This window comes from Peromyscus eremicus, chromosome 10, assembly GCF_949786415.1.
Source record: "Peromyscus eremicus chromosome 10, PerEre_H2_v1, whole genome shotgun sequence".
NCBI classification, from domain to species: Eukaryota; Metazoa; Chordata; class Mammalia; order Rodentia; family Cricetidae; genus Peromyscus; species Peromyscus eremicus.
The window spans coordinates 26,068,738-26,088,248 of record NC_081426.1 but is presented as its reverse complement, the minus strand read 5'-3'; the positions used below and the strand labels follow the sequence as shown (position 1 = coordinate 26,088,248).

At 50.2% G+C, this 19,511-nt stretch overlaps 1 protein-coding gene across 1 annotated transcript; it reads left to right on the top strand.

The window, feature by feature from the left end:
- Window positions 1–1,227: 1,227 nt before the first annotated feature.
- Window positions 1,228–18,539, top strand: Pes1 (pescadillo ribosomal biogenesis factor 1). The gene is made up of 15 exons (XM_059275603.1): window positions 1,228–1,332; window positions 6,974–7,053; window positions 7,979–8,132; window positions 9,235–9,344; window positions 12,108–12,279; window positions 12,372–12,461; window positions 14,911–15,027; window positions 15,123–15,197; window positions 15,407–15,493; window positions 15,655–15,785; window positions 16,101–16,226; window positions 16,338–16,522; window positions 16,852–17,051; window positions 17,138–17,299; window positions 18,136–18,539. The coding sequence occupies exons 1-15, from the start codon at window positions 1,309–1,311 to the stop codon at window positions 18,217–18,219; spliced, it is 1,797 nt and encodes a 598-aa protein (XP_059131586.1). The 5' UTR covers window positions 1,228–1,308; the 3' UTR covers window positions 18,220–18,539.
- The last annotated feature ends 972 nt before the right edge of the window (window positions 18,540–19,511 follow it).

The window sequence follows — 19,511 nt, the reverse complement described above, 5'->3', positions numbered from 1 at the left end:
ACTGCCTGGCTGATGTTTTTTCTTTTTTGAAAACAGCTTGCTCACTAAACTTAGAGCTACTAGATTTTGTTATGCTAGGCTGACTGGCCTGTAAGTTTAAGAGATCCGATGTCCAGTTATCACATGTCCAGTTAGTGATTCCCCACTCCCTCCCGCCAGACCTGACATCACAGGCCCCCACTGTCACTGCAACATTTTGTTGCTGTTTTGTCTTTCGTTGTTTTCCAAGACAGAGTTTTCGTAGCTCTGCCTGTCCTGGAACTCACTCAGTAAACCAGGCTGTCCTCGAACTGAAACCGGCCTCTGCCTCCTGAGTGCTGGGATTCAAGGTGTGTGTCACCACTGCTGGGCTGTCACTACAATTTTATGTGTGTGTTGCAAATCTGAACGCAGGTCCTTATGCTTGCATGTGAGGAATTCTGTCCACTGGTCATCTCTCTAGCCGTTCTATTTCCTTTACTTGGTTTTGTTGTTTTGAGACAGTATCTCTAGTCCAGGCTGGTCTGGAACTTGTGATTTCCCAGCCTCAGACTCCTGTGTGCTGGGATTACAGGCTTCCACCGTCATGTTCTGCCTTCCATTATTTTTCTTTCTTTTTTGTTTGTTTTTGTTTTTAGATAAAGTCACATTATGTAGCCCTCGCTGTCCTGGAACTCACAACGTAGATCCGGCTAACCTCGAACTCATAGAGATCCGCCTGCTTCTGCTTTAACACATTCCCCCAAATTTAAGTGGTTCCTCAGATCTCTCCGCCCTGTGAGGTGAAAGGCAGGCCTTTGCGCTATTTTATCCTAACATGAGCAAACGAACTAGGAGCAGCTGAACCTACGACCAGCAAGGCAAAGCCTGGCCAGCCAGGTTTTACAACGCCTAGCAACCGTTGCCACGACAATTCAAGCCCGCTCTTGCCAAAAGAAAGCGGTTCCTTCTGCAACCCCGAAAGCGCCGGGAGGTCTCCCAGCTTTCTACCGTGCTCTATCCCGAAATGCAATGGGGCTCGCGTTGTCAAGCAACCGTCTTTAGGGTGGTTATAAAACTGCCTAAGTTTTCACGCTGGTTTAAAGCTCGTCTATACGGGTTGGCAAATAAGAAAAGTATAGAAAGAACGACCCCAGTGATTGAGCTTTATAAAGTTTGGTCGTAAATAAAGAGGTCAAATGTCCAACTTTCTCTGCACTCGCACAGGCACATTTTTGGGCAGCCCTGAGCTGGCGGCGTGGGGTCCTTCGGGGTCCTAGGCAGGGCACGTGCGGGAGGAAGTGGCTCTGCCTGTCCGCGCGGCTTTCGGGGGTTTCTCAACGTGGAGCTATGGGAGGTCTGGAGAAGAAGAAGGTGAGTGGGTTACTGGGATGGTAGGACCTCGGACTTGTCGCTTTCCCTGGCCGCTGGGGACCGAGAGGTCAGAGACGGCCGCCGGAGCAGAAGTGCGCGCAGGCCCCTGGAAGCCGGGGGGAGCTGTGATGTGCTTTCTCGGAAGGAATTGTGAAGACGGGCAGAGCGGCCAGACGACAGTCAGAGAGTGATCCACAGGACGTAGAGTTCATCATTAAGACTTAGGACTTTTTCAGTTGAGCCAAGCCTGGTCCTAGGTACTGGGGATGGAGAAGTAAGCAATCACATGTGGGCCCCGCTTTCCCGGAGTCACTTTTCCCGTTGGACAAAAATAACCAGATAAAGTCCGCAAGGATTGCTAAGAGTGCTCTAAGGGAACTAACGAGGAGCAATAAAGTGCAGGGTAACAGCAGACAATTAATCCGATTAGTGTTGTCTTGGAGGTTCTCTTCTCACATAGCATTTCAGTGGAAATCTGGACTGTCGGAACACTTTAGATGGGTGTGGGGCGTGGAAGTGCGCGGGAAGCGGGGCGGTCCTCAACATTCCTCGCCGAGAAATTCTCGGCACTCGGATAAAGAGGAGACTTTAATCAGTGTGCAGCTGTAACCTCCAGCCGTAGCTTAAAGAGGCCCAGGCTCCTGCAGAATTTTTTCATATATAGGGCTAGGCATTGTCACAGTCTTGTGACTGTCTTAGGGTGGTCTTTTTCTTCTTATACCAAAGGAGACTTTTCTCAGAGGTAAGCAAGTTTACAGAAACTGAAAATTGCAGGTTTCTGGCTAAGACAGTTATCTTTAGCAAACAGAACTTGCTGTCCGAGTGGGTATTGGTGGAAAGCAGATGTATACCTTTTTCAGAAACACGGGGAAAGGGCGAGCAGGTTTACCAAAGCACAAATCAGTAGTTCAGTTTTAGCTCTGTTGACTCAGAAAAGAGACAGTTTTTGTTTTGTTTCGTTTTGGGTTTTTGGTTGGTTGGTTGGTTGGTTGGTTGGTGTTTTTATTTATTTACTTATTTTTTGGTTTTTCAAGCAGGGTTTCTCTGTGTAGCCCTGGCTGTCCTGGAACTCGCTGTATAGACCAGGCTGGATCTCACAGAGACCTGCCTGCCCCTGCTTCCCGCATGCTGGGATTAAAGGCATGCGCCGCCACCATCTGGCGAGAGACAGAGTTTCTTATTTCTATGTAACCTATGTTTCCTAAGTAAGCTTGTTAATCATAATGTGAAAGCTTGCTATTTTCCTTTTCTCCTTCAGACGTACTTAGCAAGGAAACTGCAGTGGACACTAAATGCCAAGGCCGGTAGGTAGGAAAGGCTGGCAGTGTACAGGGTCTAGGACAGTAGGTAGGAAAGGCTGGCAGTGTGCAGGGTTGAGGCCAGTAAGTAGGAAAGGCTGGCAGCGGGCAGGGTCAAGGACAGTAGGTAGGAAAGGCTGGCATCGGGCAGCGTCTAGGACAGTAGGTAGAAAAGGCTGGCAGCGGGCAGGGTCAAGGACAGTAGATAGGAAAGGCTGGCAGCGGGCAGGGTTGTAGAAAGACATCAATGTGGCTGTGATACAGTGAATAAACGCTCTGCCATCTAGGTGATGTTGAGCGCCTGTGTCTCGTAAGGCTTAGGATGCTTCTGAGTGGAGAAGACAACTAAAGAAGATGACCTGAGCTATTCTTGCTTCTGATGGAGAATGCCTGGGCATGACTTCAGGATGGGGATAAGGAAGATGAGATGGAGAATGCCTGGGCATGACTTCAGGATGGGGATAAGGAAAGATGAGATGGAGAATGCCTGGGCATGACTTCAGGATGGGGATAAGGAAGATGAGATGGAGAATACCTGGGCATGACTTCAGGATGGGAATAAGGAAGATGAGATGGGCTCAAGTCTTTCCTCTGGCTTGCAAGTTTCTGATCCAGTTTGTTTCGTTGTTATTTTTTGAGGCTATAATATAATTGCATTATTTCCCCCTTCCCTTTCTTTCCCTCCAAACTTCCCACATACTCCCACTGGCTCTCTTTCAAATTTATGCCCCCCCTTTTTTTTATTAATTGTTGGTACATACATATATGTATGTACATGCATGTTTTCGAGGCTGACCATTTGGTATTGGGTAGCCAACTGGTATCTCTTCCCTGGGGAAGACTATTTCTCCCACTCACAGCATTCCTTAGTTGTGTGTTGTGTAGGGTTGAGGTCTCTTGGGCTTTCTTCTATCCACATTAGCAAGTGTGTTGTCCTTGTTCAGCTCATATTTGGGCATGTTGGTGAGACTTACGGGTATAGCTTCTGACATTCCTAGGAGACACAATCTCAGCAACCGCCCTGATCCTCTGGCTCTCGAAACTTTTCCATACCTTCTTCCACAATGATCCCTGAGCCTTAGGTGTGGGACTTGCTTTGTAATGTATCCATTGGGATTGAGCTCCACAACAGCATTTTGATTGGTTGTGGATTTCTGTAATGGTCTCTGTTGGAAAGAAGTTTCTTTGATGAGAGGTGAGGCTTACACTTACCTGTGGGTGTTTAGAATGTGGTTAGGGATTATGCTGGTTTAGGAAAGTTGCAGTTGTAGTTTCTCTGTCAGGATCGGTGACTTTACCAGCCCGGAGTAGTTGGCATGATTTCCCTAGGTTAGAGGGTCTTAGGTTCAATTGTAAAACTGTTGGTTCCTGCCATGGTATTCATGCCCACTACTGTACCCTTGAGGTTATCATGCCATGATGATTGTTATGGTTCACAGATAGCATAGCTGGATGGGATTGTTGGTTGCTTCCCTCTTTTGGAAGCTGGCATGGCTCCTTCTGGTACCATGAAAGCTAGTCCTCAGGGAGAGGTTTTTGGGTCAGTTTCAGCTCAGTGTCAGCTCAGTGGCCTCGGATCCCTGCATCTGAAGTGGGTGGTGTTTTCAGCAATGAGAACTTAGTTCCATCTCACGTGAGTAACCAAGGGCAACAGCAGTAGCCTGTAATGTTTTGGAGTCTCTTAAACAACACTGACTAACAACTCCAAAGGAGGCTTCCCATGCCTGGGGTTGGGGTTTTTGTTAGGTGGTCTTTGACTCTTGGAGGGAGCATTGTCAGGCCAGATGAGAGAATTTCATTTAAATGATAGATGTATATTTATAGACAGGCTTAATCTGTATTATTGGTTTGTTTGTAAACAGATAATTAATAGTGTGATCCCTTTTTCAGACCTCCTTACTGTTACTTTACCCTCCTCACTCCTGTATCTATCTCCTGCCCCCGAATTAGAACCCCTCCCTGTTTGTCCAGTTTACCTGTATCTGATCACTCGTTCCCTGATATTCCCCCTGTTGTGCACCGCCAACACCACCCCGATGGTGCCCTTTTACTTTCCTGGTTTCTGCAGTTACTCAGGGATCTGTCCTCACATCTGAAGGTGTGGGGCCAGGAGCCTCCGATGAGAGAGAACATGTGATGTTCATCTTTCTGGGTCTGGGTTACCTCACTCCGTGTGTTTTATTTATTTGTTTATTTAAGTTCCATCCATTTCTCAGGCTAGACCCTGAAGAAGGATCCCAATTTGTTTTTAACACACTTTTTAGGGGGTGGGGGGTGTTTTTTTGTTTGTTTGGTTTTGGTTTTTCGAGACAGGGTTTCTCTGTGTAGCTTTGCACCTTTCCTGGAACTCATTCTGTAGCCCAGGCTGGCCTCGAACTCACAGAGATCTACCTGCCTCTGCCTCTCGAGTGCTGGTATTAAAGGCGTGCGCCACCACTGCCCTTAACACACTCTTAATCATCCAGTAAGTGCTAGCCATTTGGAGCTACAAATTATAAGAAGGAAAACCTGACTCTGGAGGCAGAGGTAGGCAGATCTCCATGAGTTTGAGGCTAGCCTGGTCTACATTGTAAATTCTAGGCCAGCCAACATAGTGAGACCTTGTCTCAAAATAAAAAAGGGAAACCTGCCTTTGAGTTGCAGGTGGAGATGTCTCAGCAAGCTGTTACACTCTTTATACTGGGTTCCAGAACGATTTTGACATTTGAGACCAAATTATTTGTTGTGGGAAGGGCTTGTCTTTATGCATTGTAAGGTGTTTAGCAAAGTGTGCTGTCCAACACATACACCCTAATTCAAAAAGTTAAATCACCATGTGAACTAGGTTTCATGTTTAAAATGGCAGTGCACAGTAACAAGAGATACACGTAAAACAAAACAAAAAACAAGAGATACACGTGGCACAGGAAAATGGGAAACATTTTGCTTTTCAGCATTGGAGTTAGTGGTGAGACAGGGTCTCCTTGTCTACCACAGGCTGGCCTGAAACTCATGTTCCTCCTGGTTCTACTTTCTGAGTACTGGGATTATAGGAGTTTACCACCATGGCTGGCTCAGTGGGAAACACTTTCCTTTTTTTACATTTACTTAACTTTGTGTGTATGTATGTGTGTGCCCCCAAGAAGCACAGGGCACATATGGAAGTCAGAGGACAACTTGCAGGAGTCAGTTCTCTCCTTCCACTGTATGTGGCCACCAGGATTGGTTGGTGACAAGTGCTTTTATCTGCCGAGCCACTGGCCTTGGTGGAAAACACTTGTAATGAAAACTGTAAAGCTCTTCTTTGGCTCCCCCAAGACTTAGCTTAGGCCTGTTCCCAGTAGTCAGGGGATGTCTACAGGAAAGGGTGCGAAGCGTGTTTTGTGGCTGTGGGTTGTTTATAACATAGGTAGTTGAGGGGGCTCTGACTCTTTAGAGCTGGACCTGGGTTCAGAAGATCCTGCTGTCTCACTACAGAGGAAAATCTTATTTAGAGTAGACACAGGTGCTTAGTGTTTCAGGCTGTTTGGCATAGGATGCCGCTTCTCTCTAAAATGATGTGAATGAGGGGCCGCGTCTTAACAGCACAGACATCCAGATGATTGGACAAGACAACTTGCCTCTTGTCTTTCTCATCCTCATAGCATCTAGCTTAATGCTTTGAACATAGTTGCTGTCTGGTGAATGAAAGGGGTTGGCGGGAGTGTGATGGGGGGACTGGGGAATGGTGTGTGGTTCAGGACAAGCATTTTCAGTCAGAGTAATATCACCCCTGATTGAAGAAAAAAAAAATGGCTAGGGGATACCTCAAATGTTACAGTAGACTTCGTCTACCTCCCAAGGAACATACTATACTCTCTAAGTCTGTAGTATTAACATTTTGTTCGGCTGTGGGGAGGAAAGTATGAATAGCTGCTTGTGGGTCCATATGAAAAGGCTAATGGTGATGAGGGGATTAAAAAGGGACAAATAAGATTATTAACACAGGATTAGTTAGGCATCCGGGTTCTGGACTCAGGCCTGGCTTTGGAGACCCAACTGCAGCTTTTAAGGTGTGTAGCTTGAATGGGCTGTTGCACTGAGCTTGTTTCTTAGCTGAAAAATGGGCACTCTGATGGCACTTATCCCACAGGCTTAAATTGTAGGTTCACTAACTATATTAGACAGGATGTCGAGCTGGTGCTCAGTACTTGAAGACCCCAGCATCATGCGGAGCTCCTTTGGGCAGGTCATCTCACCCCCTACAGCAGTCCCCATCCCGGAGATATGCCACCTGCCCAGTTAGCTGTTGTAGAATTCACTTTCCCAGTTGGATGTCACTCACTGCAGTATCACTAACAGAATTGTTTGTTTTCCTCCCTAAGTATGAACGAGGCTCTGCCACCAATTACATCACCCGAAACAAAGCCCGGAAGAAGCTACAGCTGAGCCTGCCTGATTTCAGGTGAGGTTGGAGAGGAGCAGACTGGGGTCGTCTGGGAGCCTGGGTACTTGAGCCATCCTAGCCCTCCTGTAATATTCCTCCTCTTCCTCATCTCGCTTTGCTAGTGAGCTGTGCTTTGCCAGATGTGGTCTGAGAACTGGCTCTTCAGGTTGGGCTGCTGGATGTTTGCACTTTACCTTCTCCCTTCTGACAGAGTCCTACAGAGTCCTTCCTGAGTCCTTTAGCTGGGGACTCTCCTTGTTGAGTCAAGTCCAGATGTCTCTGCAGTCTGTGGGTCCTTCCATCAGGCTAATCCTGACCTCTGCAACCTCCCCTCTCTGTGTGTGTTCGGTTGGGGGGTGGGGTGGGGTGGTTACAGGCTTTTGTTGTTGTTTTCGACAGAATTTTTTGGTTGTTTGCTTGGGTTTTTGTTTGTTTCCTGTAGAACTGGGCCTTGAACCAAGGGCCTCACACATGCTACTCAAGCACTCTGCCACTGAGCTGTTTCCCCAAGCCTGTTTTTTCTACTTGTTTGTTTGAGACAAACTCACTCCCATAGTCCCGACTAGCCTCAAACTTCTGCTCCTCCTGCCTCAGCCTCCTGGGTGCCAGGAGAATAAGTGAGCTGAATCACCATGCTTGGCCGTCTCTCTTCTTAGAATGGTCAACCCCTCTGCCTTCTATATGTTTGAAATGTTGACTTCTCGGTATGGCATTTCCTGGTTTAGGTGCCTGCCAACCTTTGTCAGTGTCCTGTCTGCTTCCACTGAAGTGCCTGGGACAGTCTGCTTGCACTGCGTGTTGAGGAACTTGTGACCGTCAGACTCACTCACTTGAGAGGTCCCTAAGCACAGACTCCCATGCTTCCTGGTCACTCTTGCTTTCTAGGTGCAGCTGTGGCCAGTGTTTTCCCCTTTGCTAGTTTAATAGGTGGCTTATCTTCCAGGCGGCTGTGCATCCTGAAAGGCATTTATCCCCATGAGCCCAAGCATAAGAAGAAAGTGAACAAGGGTTCCACAGCAGCCCGAACATTTTACCTTATCAAAGATATTAAATTCCTCCTCCATGAGCCCATCGTCAACAAGTTCCGAGAGTACAAGGTGAGGCCTGGAGTCTTGTGTTTGTAGCTTTGTAACTTACTGACCCTAGACAAGTTGCTGATCCACTTGGAGGGCCAGTCCTTGGGGGGAGAGGGGAGGTCATCCTACCCCAAAAGGATGTCTCCAGGGCTCAGTGAGATTGCCTGCCTACAAATCATTTGCACAGGACCTGCATATAATTGTTAGCCAATCCTGCCCTCCTCCCCAGATTATTATTTTTTGCCCCCAAAGCAAAAATGGTACCATTTCAGGGCTTTTTGGTACCTTTTGTGCTCCCAAGCCCTCCTAGTCTAGCTCTTTGTGGGATTGCTCCCAGGGCTCCTGGGATTCAGTTCCATATATAGAGAAACATTAATGCTTGAATGCCACAGGGACAGCAGAAACCTATTTCACTATGTGCAGAGAGTGGAAAGTAGACTAATTGCAATTAAACTGCTGCCTCTTGGCCCCTCTGGCTGGAAACAGGGTTCTCTGATGAGTGGGCGCCACCTGGTGGCCAGCAGAAGACTGGGCAGCAGCTGGGACTGGGTTTTGCAGCTACATCAAGCAGTGCTACAAGTGGGCAAGCAGTGGGAAATGTGTCCAAGACCTGCTGTTTTTAATTCCACATACTTTTTAGGTTTCTGAGGAGCCCTGGGACTGGGTTTGAACAACTCTTGGGAGGAAAAACATCTGTTGGTTTGGAAGATGTGACTTTATAGTTTATCTCAGTTGGGTTTTTTTTTTTTGTTTGTTTGTTTGTTTTTCTGTGTGTCCCGTTTCCACAGATGTGAACAAGTGGTTTTGGGTACTGCCAAAAGCCCTTCCAGCCATGGTCTGCCTCAGTGCAGAACAGCTGTGCCTTCTCTTCCTAGGTAGAACGTGGTGTCAGCACATCCATGCATCATCAGAGGGGCCCTGGGCCACCTCTGGTCATGGTCATGGGTCTGAGGCTCCATGGAATTGGCTATTTGGCAAATCTTGGGCTGAGGGGCCTGATGGCCCAGACAAATAGCTGTTAGCAGTTTCAGAAGACCTTGAGAGACCCTGTCCTGTGTATCCCCTCTCCATGGAGGAGATGCTCGTAAGCCCTTGCCAGAGCATCATTGCTCCCTCCTTCCAGGTGTTTGTTCGGAAGCTCCGCAAAGCCTATGGCAAGAGCGAGTGGAATGCTGTGGAGCGCCTGAAGGACAATAAACCCAGCTACAAGCTTGACCACATTGTCAAGGAGCGGTAAGTCAACATTCCTCAATGATGCAGTTGCTGCTGAGTGTTGTCCTAGTGCTGGAGATACAATGGGGACAAGACCAAGACTTGACTGACAGACTGCATGTCCTTTTAGAGGAGGTAGACCAGAAACCAAGCTAGCAGATCAGTGTCTTGATTCTAAGGTGCACTGGGTACAGGAAAGGTTGTAAGGCAGTGTGTAGAGAACTGGGGTGTGTGCTAGGGTTACATTGATTACATTGATTACATTCCCAGAGATACCTCTGGAAAATGACCTGTTTCAGCCAGCCAGGAATGCACATTATGAGCGAGACAGGAGAAAGTTCAAAGTCCCCATGGTAGAAGAGCCCGAGCCACGAGTTCCCACACTACAGACATACTTCTGGTCTTGACTGTTCCTCATTCAACCTTCTCAGAAAGTTCCTCCCCTTTGCTGGCTATTCAGTGATTCTTGCCTCTTCAGGAGAATTTGGCAAATGCCTGAAGACCCTTGTAGTTTCCACAGTCTGGATGGAATGTGTTTGTTATCTGCTGGATAGAAGCCAGCATTGCTACTAAATATTCTTCAGTGTTCATAATAGTTCCTACAACACAGAACACTTGGGCCTGGAACTGATCAAGTGTAGAACCCCTAGGCTAGTATCTCCATTCTATGGAATGATGGCCTAGGCATGCCCAGTTCCAGAATGATGGGGCATGGCTTCTTTCCTGGGATATGGAAGGCCTTGGCCTGGGAGATAACAGTTGGTATCGTGAGCTGGGTGGCCAGAGGACAGGGACAACTCTGATCAAGTACACATCACTACCAAACATTTTGGTAGCAACTGTCCTATCTGTGACACAGCTATTATATAGACAAGGTGGGAAAATAAAAAGAAAACCAAGCACCTGGATTCATGGACAAAGCAAATAGCATCTGGTCTCCTCAACCAGAGCCAAAGCTTAGGGAAAACCAAGAAGTCCAAAAGAGACGTATACTTGTTCTACAAAGTAGAAAGTTAGGAAACTGAGGCACCAAGCAGGCTGAGGGAGGTTCTTGCCTCTGCCTCAGGAACCTAGACAGCTGTCCCTTCACCTGCTGGGTCCCTGCTAGGTCTTCCCTTCATCTTAGCCTGGTTTTGAAGACCTGGCAGATCTCTCAACTCAGTTGCAGTAAAACAGGCCTGGGACCTTGACCATTTGTAGTCCTGTGCCCTTCAGAGCCCTTTATGACATGGTAGATCATCATCACCCTTTTTGTTTTTCAAGACAGGATTTCTCTGGGTAGCTCTGGCTGTCCTAGAACTCTCCCTAGACCAAGCTGGCCTAGAAATCCACCTGCCTCTCTTCCTGAGTGCTGGGGTTAAAGGCGTGCGCCACCACTGCTCTACCCTCTTCTTTTTTTGTTTTTGTTTTTTTGTTTCGTTTTGTGTTTTTTCGAGACAGGTTTCTCTGTGTATCCCTGGCTGTCCCAGAACTTGCTATGTAGACCAGGCTGGCCACAGAGACTAGCAACTCACAGAGATCCGCCTCCCTCTGCCTCCTGGGTGCTAGGATTAAAGGCATATGCCACCACCACCCAGATTTTTTATGGTTTTTTGACACCTATAGCTCTGACTGTCCTAGAATTCACTAGGTAGACCAGGCTAGCCTCAAACTCCCAGAGATCATCCTCCTTCTGCCTCCCAGATGCTGGGATTAAAGATGTGTGTCACTGCTCCTGGCAGACCCTTTTCCTCAAATGAAGCTTCCTGGAATGTGGTTCAGATGCTACAACTCTAGGGCAGCCTGGCTTGAGGAGGGGACTGGAAGCCCTGTAGGTTGATCTATACTCAGGGTGTGTTTAGAGCCACAAGAGGTAGATTGATTGGTGGCTTGGTTTGGTTGATTCTAGTTTGATTGTGAGATAGGGTAGATCTGTAGAAGACCTGTAACTCATGATCCTCCTGCCCCCACCTCCCAAGTGCGAGGATTACAGGTATGTACCACTATATCTGATTAAAGGTACCCTATTTTAAGTCAGCAAATTTTGTTCAGCAGTGTCATTTTCTAGATGAAGCTGGAGCTAGAGAAGGTCTACTGACCCGGTTAGGGTCACAGCTCAGAATGGGCTAGAGTCCAGGTGTCAAGACTTGTGGTTCAGTGTCTCTGTCCCACACTTCTGTCCCCCTGTGTGTAAACTATCAAAGCAGTGACAGCTCTTCCCAAGTGACACTTTGTCTTCTCCCTCCTTTACTGTGGGGTTCCCGGAAATAAGTTCTCACTCTAACTGGACAGAGTCCTAGTGCCAACATTTCACAGTGGTTCTGTCAGTTACACGGATCTGGATGGTGAGAAATAGGAAGACGAGACCCACTCAGGTGACCTGTAGGCAAGCCCAGGCGCAGAGGCGGCTGGGGAAGCAGCCCCACTCGTCTTCCTGGCCCAGTAGGCCAGCTTCCCAGTTTTCCCTTTTTCATCGTGGGCCTTTGAAGATTCCACTTTCAAAGAGAGTCAGGGAGCCACCAGCTTGGTGTCCCCTCATTCACAACAAGGTAACAAGTAGTTGAGGCTTCTGTAAGGTGTCTTGAGGTCATCAGAGTTCACTGGGACATCCTGGTTCTTCAGTGGCTGTAGGACTGTTTCCAGGTGCGTGCACCAACTCTGGGGAAGTTGTTGCTGCCACCAGGTCAGGAAGTAGCTGTGGCAGTGCCTGGCTTGGGTGTCAGGGCCTCTGGGGTAGCTACTGGGGAGAGGCAAAGTGGGTAGAGACAGAATGGGCTCACAAGTGCTGCCCTCACCACCTTACAGGTACCCCACATTTATCGATGCTCTAAGGGATCTTGATGATGCCCTGTCAATGTGCTTCCTCTTCTCCACCTTCCCACGGACCGGCAAGTGCCATGTGCAGACCATCCAGCTGTGTCGCCGGCTTACTGTAGAGTTCCTGCACTACGTCATTGCTGCCCGAGCCCTGCGCAAAGTGAGCTAAGGCTCTCCTGGGGATCCCTGGTCCTCTCCTGTCACCCTATCACCCCTTGGTTTTCATACTCTTGTCCCCTACCATTCCTCCAGGTCTTCCTGTCCATCAAAGGCATTTACTATCAGGCTGAGGTGCTGGGGCAGCCCATCGTATGGATTGCACCCTATGCTTTCTCCCATGATGTAAGTGTGCCTTTTGGGGGTGCCTTGTGCTGGTTGGGTGTGGGTCAGGTGGTATCTTTGGAGTCAGCCCTTGCTGGGTTCCTGATTCTTGGCTGGTGTGCAGAGGTGGGGGTGAGGGGAAGGGTAGGGCATGTGCTTTACAACCCAGTCGGTCAATAGTGCTGGATCAGGCACAGAATTCTCAAGTGTCGTGTGTACACTCAGACCCATAGGCTAATTCCTTCCTAAGCTTGCCTGCCTCCAGCACTTCTGCTAGAGTGCTGGTTCTCAATCATCCTAATGCTGCAACCCCTTAATACAGTTCCTTGTGTTGTGGTGACCCCCAACCATAGACTTATTTGTCGCTACTTCATAACTGTCATTTTGCTACTGTTATGAATCACAATGTAAGTATCTGATGTGCAGATGGTCTTAGGTGACTCACGGGTTAAGAACCACTATGCTAGGTGATCTTGAACATGTTCCTTCACCTTTCTGCATCAGTAAATAACGCGTTCCCATCTTCTCAGCCTTGCCATGAGGACTTGAGGGAAAAGAAGTCTTTTAAGGGACGTGGTTGAATGGGCAGTGCGGACAGCTCTGGGCGCTGTGTGTGCCCAGTGTTTTGTACAGTTACCACCTGGATCAATAGCTCAGACCCACTAGGGTCCCTGTTCCCACTCTGCCATTGGCATACCACAACAAAACTGCTTCACTCCTGTCTCCTCTCTGCTCCATCCTCCCCGTAGCCTGGAACAGAGGGCGACTCCAGGGGAGGGAGCACGGGAGAGAGGCACTTGGCACATGGCACTGACTTTTACTGACTTCTCTTGAAGAGCTTGGGGTTGTTCCAGGGCCCTGCTAAGAGGAGTTTGGGTTTGCTTTCCATGGAAGCCTTGTTAGCTCCCAGTCCTGCAGAAGGTCAGCCCTAGCTGGGCTTGCCCTCCGAATTGTCTGTCTGTGGGCTGTACTTGATCTCCCTTCCTGCTTGTTCATTACGCAGGAATTGGTACCTTGCATAGAGAACAGCTGTCAGAGTGAGCTGAGGTTCTGTGCTCCTTGGGCTGCAGGGGGTGCCCGAGGCTAGAACCTGCCATGTCTGTGGTGTACCGGTAATGGGGCTTCTGTCTGTGGACAAGAGGTGGCCTTGGAGCTCAGCAGTCCCTTTTCCAGTTCCTTGAGGCATGCTTGGGGAGCCATGGTGCATGGTCCTTCCTTCCCTGCTCCTCCTCCTCCTTCCTGCCTAACCTCTTTGGCTCTCTCTGTCTTTCCTTCCCTCTGGTGTCGAACCCCCGTGCTTCTCAGACTGCTCTTTGTGTGTCCTTGGGGTGCTGAATAGAGCCCTGTGAGGGCCAGCCTCCACACAGCTGGCCCTGGGGGAAGGGCAGAGCTGCCCATGCCTCCTTCCTCCCAGCTTGCTGCCAACTGCTTCCTCTCAGCAAAGGGTAGTTGTGACAAGGACCCTCATGTGCCCCTGCCCTGGGCAGCCAGTGCTGAGCATACAGCAGTGGGACTTGGGGTAATAGCAGTGGTGAGGGCAGAGTGTATCTGCCCTGCTCAGTACTGTGGGAGATGAAGTCTGTGCTCAAGTGCCTACCAGAAAAAAGCCTGTCTGGTAGCAAGATGGAGAGCTAATTCAGAGTTATGGGGGTCCCAGGCTGAGGGGATGTCGTGATCATTATCAACTTTGACATTTCTTAGAAATGTTTCCCAGTGGTTAGCAGGGCTTGGTGGGGCCCTTGGGTGGGTCTCTGACTTTAGAGGGTGCGACCATTCCAGAGTTGAGACACTTTGGTCCAGTTTGTAGATCAGCTCCAAATTTGGTCCAGATTATGGTAATGACAGAGGTAAGCCATGCACTTCCGCCAGCTGGATGGCAGCTTGGAAAGGTGGTCTGCCTCTGCTTCAGCCTACTCCTGGGCCCTAGGCTGGCTCTGAGATAGAAATGCTAAACTCTGAGCCTCATCACACTTCTCCAGGATGTGGCTGGACTAAGTCCTGTTCACCTGCTACATCTAGCCACACCTGGCTTCCCAAGGCACCTTGGTCAGTAGATGTCGTCACCTCTTCTGGGCTATGGACCGTGAGCTACACACAGGCCTTGCTGGGCTCTGGGAGGGCTGCCTCAGTGCTCACAGTGGCCCTGAAGTAGATCTTAGGCACATACTGGGTTGGGTGGTAGACAAGGTGTGTGCTCTGTCTAGGTCCCACTGATAACTGAGGGAGGAGTGGGAGAGGTCCAGGAAGAGGTGGAGTCGGCTGCCATGGAGCACCTTGGACCGGTTCCCCTTGTCTTTATCCTGGCTCCCCTTTACCACATGGGAACCTGGCACTGGTCTCCATGTACCCGTAGCCTTTGGGGCCTCTGTTCAGAGCCCCCCTTGTGCTTAAGATGCCTGTGGGTTTGTGGTCATAACACCTACTTCCACCCCTGTGCTAACAGTGCTGATATGTCTCCTTATACCCCCAGCATCCAACAGATGTGGACTACAGGGTCATGGCCACCTTCACTGAGTTCTATACCACTCTCCTGGGCTTTGTCAACTTCCGCCTCTACCAGTCTCTCAACCTCCACTACCCACCCAAGGTAGAGCCCTGGCACCTTCTCTCCCAGCTTGGATCTAGCCTTCCTATCCTCACTCTGAGGCAAGGGGCTGTAGGTGTCCTCTTTCTTCTTCCCAGCTTGAAGGTCAAGCCCAAGCAGAAACAAAGATCAGCGAGGACACATATGCCCTGGGCTCTGAGAGCTCTATGGAGGTGAGAGGGGCTTTGAGGGGCACTGGCCCTACGTCATTCTGTCCCGTGAATAGTAGGTGATTTGGCTAGGTGGGTGGTTTATGACTTACCCTTAGAGCCCAGACCCAGATGTGGCCTGGAGCTGTTTTTGCTCCCCACCCTACCCCACACCCAGGTGAGGTTCCCCACCTGCAAGCAGGCCACCTTGCAGCTCTGCTTCCCGCCTACAGAAACTAGCAGCTCTCAGTGCCAGCCTGGCCCGAGTGGTGGTGCCTACTATAGAGGAGGCTGAGGCCGATGAGTTTCCTACTGATGGGGTGAGTGAGCACTGTGCTGCCTTCCAGGAATGCACGGGATGGGGCAGGATTCGGGGCGGGACCATCACCTGGAATCTGGGATCTAGAAGGAAGCTGCCAGTCCCTTCCTCTCGGTGGAGCTGGATGGCCTGGTGGTATGAAGCTTGGCCCCTTCCCTGCAGGAGGTGACAGAGCAGGAGGAAGGGCGCAGGAAAGAGCTGGAGGCACAGGAGAGACACAAGAGACTCTTCGAAGGCCTGAAGTTCTTCCTGAACCGAGAGGTGCCCCGTGAAGCACTGTCCTTCATCATCAGGTGGGCAGGCCTGTAGCCAGCCCATAGTTCTGGCTGTACAGTATTCCAGTCTCCATCCTAGCCTAGAGGCCTGATGAGGGTGTCTCCACTCCTCACAAAGCAGTGTGTGCAGAGCATTCAGGCAGACAGAGGGGAGAGCTGCTATTCTGCCTAGCTAAGTCCTTACTGGACCAGGACTGCAGGTGTTACACCAAACAGGAGGCTCTGGGGTGAGCACTTCCTAGAAGGGTGGGTTTGTGGGGAGTAGGTCCAGAGAAGTTTCCAGGGCAGGCAGTTCATGCCTAAAAGGCTTACGGGTCTTCCCTGTACCTGTAGGAGTTTTGGTGGGGATGTATCCTGGGACAAGTCTTTGTGCATTGGAGCCACCTATGACATCACAGACTCGGGCATCACCCACCAGATTGTTGACCGGCCTGGGCAGCAAACCCCCGTCATTGGCAGGTAGACTCTGAAAGCCCTTGTGAGCCCTTTGGGAGGGGGTTCCAGCCCTGGTGGTGCAGTGGTCCCTCTGGTTGTTCCTTTGTGACCTGTCTGCTGGCTGCTCTGCACCAGGTACTACATCCAGCCCCAGTGGGTGTTTGACTGTGTGAATGCCCGCCTCCTCCTCCCTGTGGCGGAGTACTTCCCTGGGGTGCAGCTGCCCCCACACCTTTCACCCTTCGTGTCTGAGAAGGAAGGAGATTACATTCCCCCTGAGAAGCTGAAGCTACTGGCTCTGCAGCGGGGAGAAGACCCAGGTGAGCTGGGCAAGGATGGGGAGCAGTGTGGACAGGCTCCTGGGGGCCCTGGCCCCTTTGCCCAAGCTGGCTCTGTCCCTTGGCTCCAGAGCTGGCAGGCTCCAGAGGAGAGGCCAGCTGGAGCAGGAAGCCCTTCCAGCATTTGTAGTGTTAGTCTGTGCTGACCTTTGGAGCAGCTGAGCAGAATGGCCCGGGGTGGTCAGTGTTCGCATGGGTAGCAGGGTGTTCAGGAGAGGCCGGAGAGTTGTCTTTGAAGGCAGCTCAGCTGGGGCCATCGGGGGAGCATCCTTGAGCTGCCTTTGGAATGCCAAGTCACCTGCTCTCTGTAGGAGACTTGAAAGAGGAGGAGGAGGAGGAGGAGGAGGAGGAGGAGGAGGAGGAGGAGGACCATGATGACGATGAAGGTGATGGTGATGTTGCGGGGGACAACGAGGAGGAGGAGGAGGAGGAGGAAGATGTGGAAGCAGATTCAGAGAAGGAGGAGGAGGCGCACCTGTCGGCCTTGGAGCAGCAAAGGCTGGAAGGGAAGGTAGGGAAGCACTGCACAAAGCCCTGACTGGGAGGCACCCGTTACCCAGAAGGCCAAGTGCACATGCAGCTGCCTTGTTTCCCCAGAAGCCCCAGGTGGTGGCCGGCACTGTGAAACTGGAGGACAAGCAGCGGCTGGCCCAGGAGGAAGAAAGCGAGGCCAAGCGCCTGGCCATCATGATGATGAAAAAGCGAGAGAAGTACCTCTACCAAAAGATCATGTTTGGCAAACGGCGCAAAATCCGCGAGGTAAGTTCCTGCTCTGATGAGGCCTCCACACATCTGCATGGTCGAGCTCCCCCGGTCCATTTGGCCAGGCCTGTTTTCTTTGGAGTGTTGTTGGTTTGGTTTGGATTTACACAGCTGGGAATAGAAACCCAGGCCTCCCTCTCTCGTGCTAGAGTCCTCACCACCCCCATGCCTACCCATAGCTGTCCTGAGCATGGGACTAGCCCAGCAGACTCGGGAAGTCTTTCTGAAGCTCCTGGGTGCTTGTTCCGTGTGTTGACGGGGGTATTCACTTGAGCTTGAGCATTGCTTAGCACTCACAAGTCCCGGGATTTGATCTCAGCAGGGGTGGCAGGGGCAGAAAAAACAAAACACAACAAAGCAGTTGTGCACTGAGGCCTCCAGAGTGGCTGGCAGCCTTGCCTTGGGGGGACCCCACCAGGTTCCTCTTAAATAACAGCATGGTAGTCTCTCAGGTCATGACATTGTACAGTGTGACCTGTTCCCTGCTGATGGTCATGCTCAGGAAACAGCAGACCCGGCCCAGGAAGGAGTCTCCTCCCTGTGCCCTCTCTGCCAGCTCCCAGGAAAGGTTGGAGTGGTATTGCCTTTTCCTCAGGGGAGCTGGTGGAAGAGTCGGCCTAGATTCCCCAAGCTGGAGATTTGAGACCGTGAATTGAGTTATCTGGGCAACAGTGGGGTTCTGCTCTTTCACCCTGAGGTGTGAGTCAGGGTCTTTGGGTATTTGCTTGTTAGCTTTTCTAGAAGCTCCACTAGTAACGGATAGCCCCAGTCAGGGAAGACATCCCTCCCTGCTCCCTCTCGATCCTGTCCTGAGTTCCTCCTCCTTCTCACAGGCCAGCAAGCTGGCAGAGAAAAGGAAAGCCCATGATGACGCTGTGAGGTCTGAGAAAAAGGCCAAGAGGACAAGGCCTGTGTGAGCTCCGGCTGGCCCTCACTGGGAGGGACATGGCAGAAGCAAGCCAGTGGAATGCATGCCACACACTCGTGCACCAGCCCGGCACCCTCATGCTTGTGGGGGTGTGTGGCCGGCCCTAGCCTCCTATGAAGTTCATGCCAGTGTCTGGACAAAGAGGCCTCTACCCAGCCCAGTTCTTACTCCAGGAATCTGACTGGTAGCCTCATTTTGCTTGGCTTCCCACAGTCTCCTACACAGCTGTGCCCACACTTCTCACGATGCTGTCATGGAATAAGGGTGGGGAGCTCTTATTAAATGGCTGGACTTTTGCAGCCAATTGGATTCTGTGTTCAGAAGCCTCCCTGGGGTTGGAAAGGAGTCACCTGGACAGACCCAGATGGGCCCAGGCACACTCAGAACTCTGGGTCCAGGGATGCTGGGAAAGACACAAGTTCTGGGCTTGGGTTTCACACTCCCCTGGTCTGGTTCCTGTTTCAGCTCAGGTGCTACTCTGAACCTGCTTCCTCAAGTTAGGATTTGACATTCTGGAATCTTCCCACAGCAGTGTGCTGAGGGTTCACTTGCCTACTCATGATCTATAAACATTAACTGGTTTCTTCACTTCCTGCTGGAGCTCATCAGAAGGTGAAAGAAGGGTCTTAGGGTTCTATTGCTATGGTAAAACACTGACCAAAAGCAAGTTGGGGAGAAAAGGGTTTATTTGACTTACACTTCCACATTGCTGTTCATTATTGAAGGAAGTCAGGACAGGAACTCAAACAGGACAGGATCCTGGAGGCAGGAGCTGATGCAGAGGCCATGGAAGGAAGCTGCTTCCTGGCTTGCTTCCCATGGCTTGCTCAGCCTGCTTTCTTATAGAACTGAGGACCAGCAGCCCAGGGATGGCTCCACTCATAATGGACTGGGCTCTCCCCCACTGATCATTAATTGAGAGAGTGCCTTACAGCTGGATCTCATGGAGGCATTTCTCCAACTGAGGCTCCTTCCTCACTTGTTTCAAGTTGACACAAAGCCAGACAGTACAACTGACCCCTTGTCAACTTGACACACAAACACATCATTAAGCCACAACCCTTCCTTTCTTATTCTTCCCCAAGATCTCACATTGAGAACATAAATAACTTTAAAAGTCGCACCGTCTTTACAAATTCAAATACATTAAAATTTCAGTCCCTTTAAAAAACCAATCTTAAAATTCAAAGTCTCTCAACTGAGGGCTCCAGTAAAATACTTTCCTACTTAAAGAGGGAAAAAAAAAGTCAGGGCACAATCAAATCAAAGCAAAACCAAATT

What these genes read in the sequence shown, in the direction of transcription:
- Pes1 (XM_059275603.1), top strand. Translation starts at nt 1,309, where the DNA reads ATGGGAGGTCTGGAGAAGAAGAAG. An exon ending in GACCACATTGTCAAGGAGCG is followed by an intron (nt 9,345 to 12,107) that starts GTAAGTCAACAT and finishes ACCACCTTACAG; the next exon opens with GTACCCCACATTTATCGATG. An exon ending in GCACTGTCCTTCATCATCAG is followed by an intron (nt 15,786 to 16,100) that starts GTGGGCAGGCCT and finishes CTGTACCTGTAG; the next exon opens with GAGTTTTGGTGGGGATGTAT.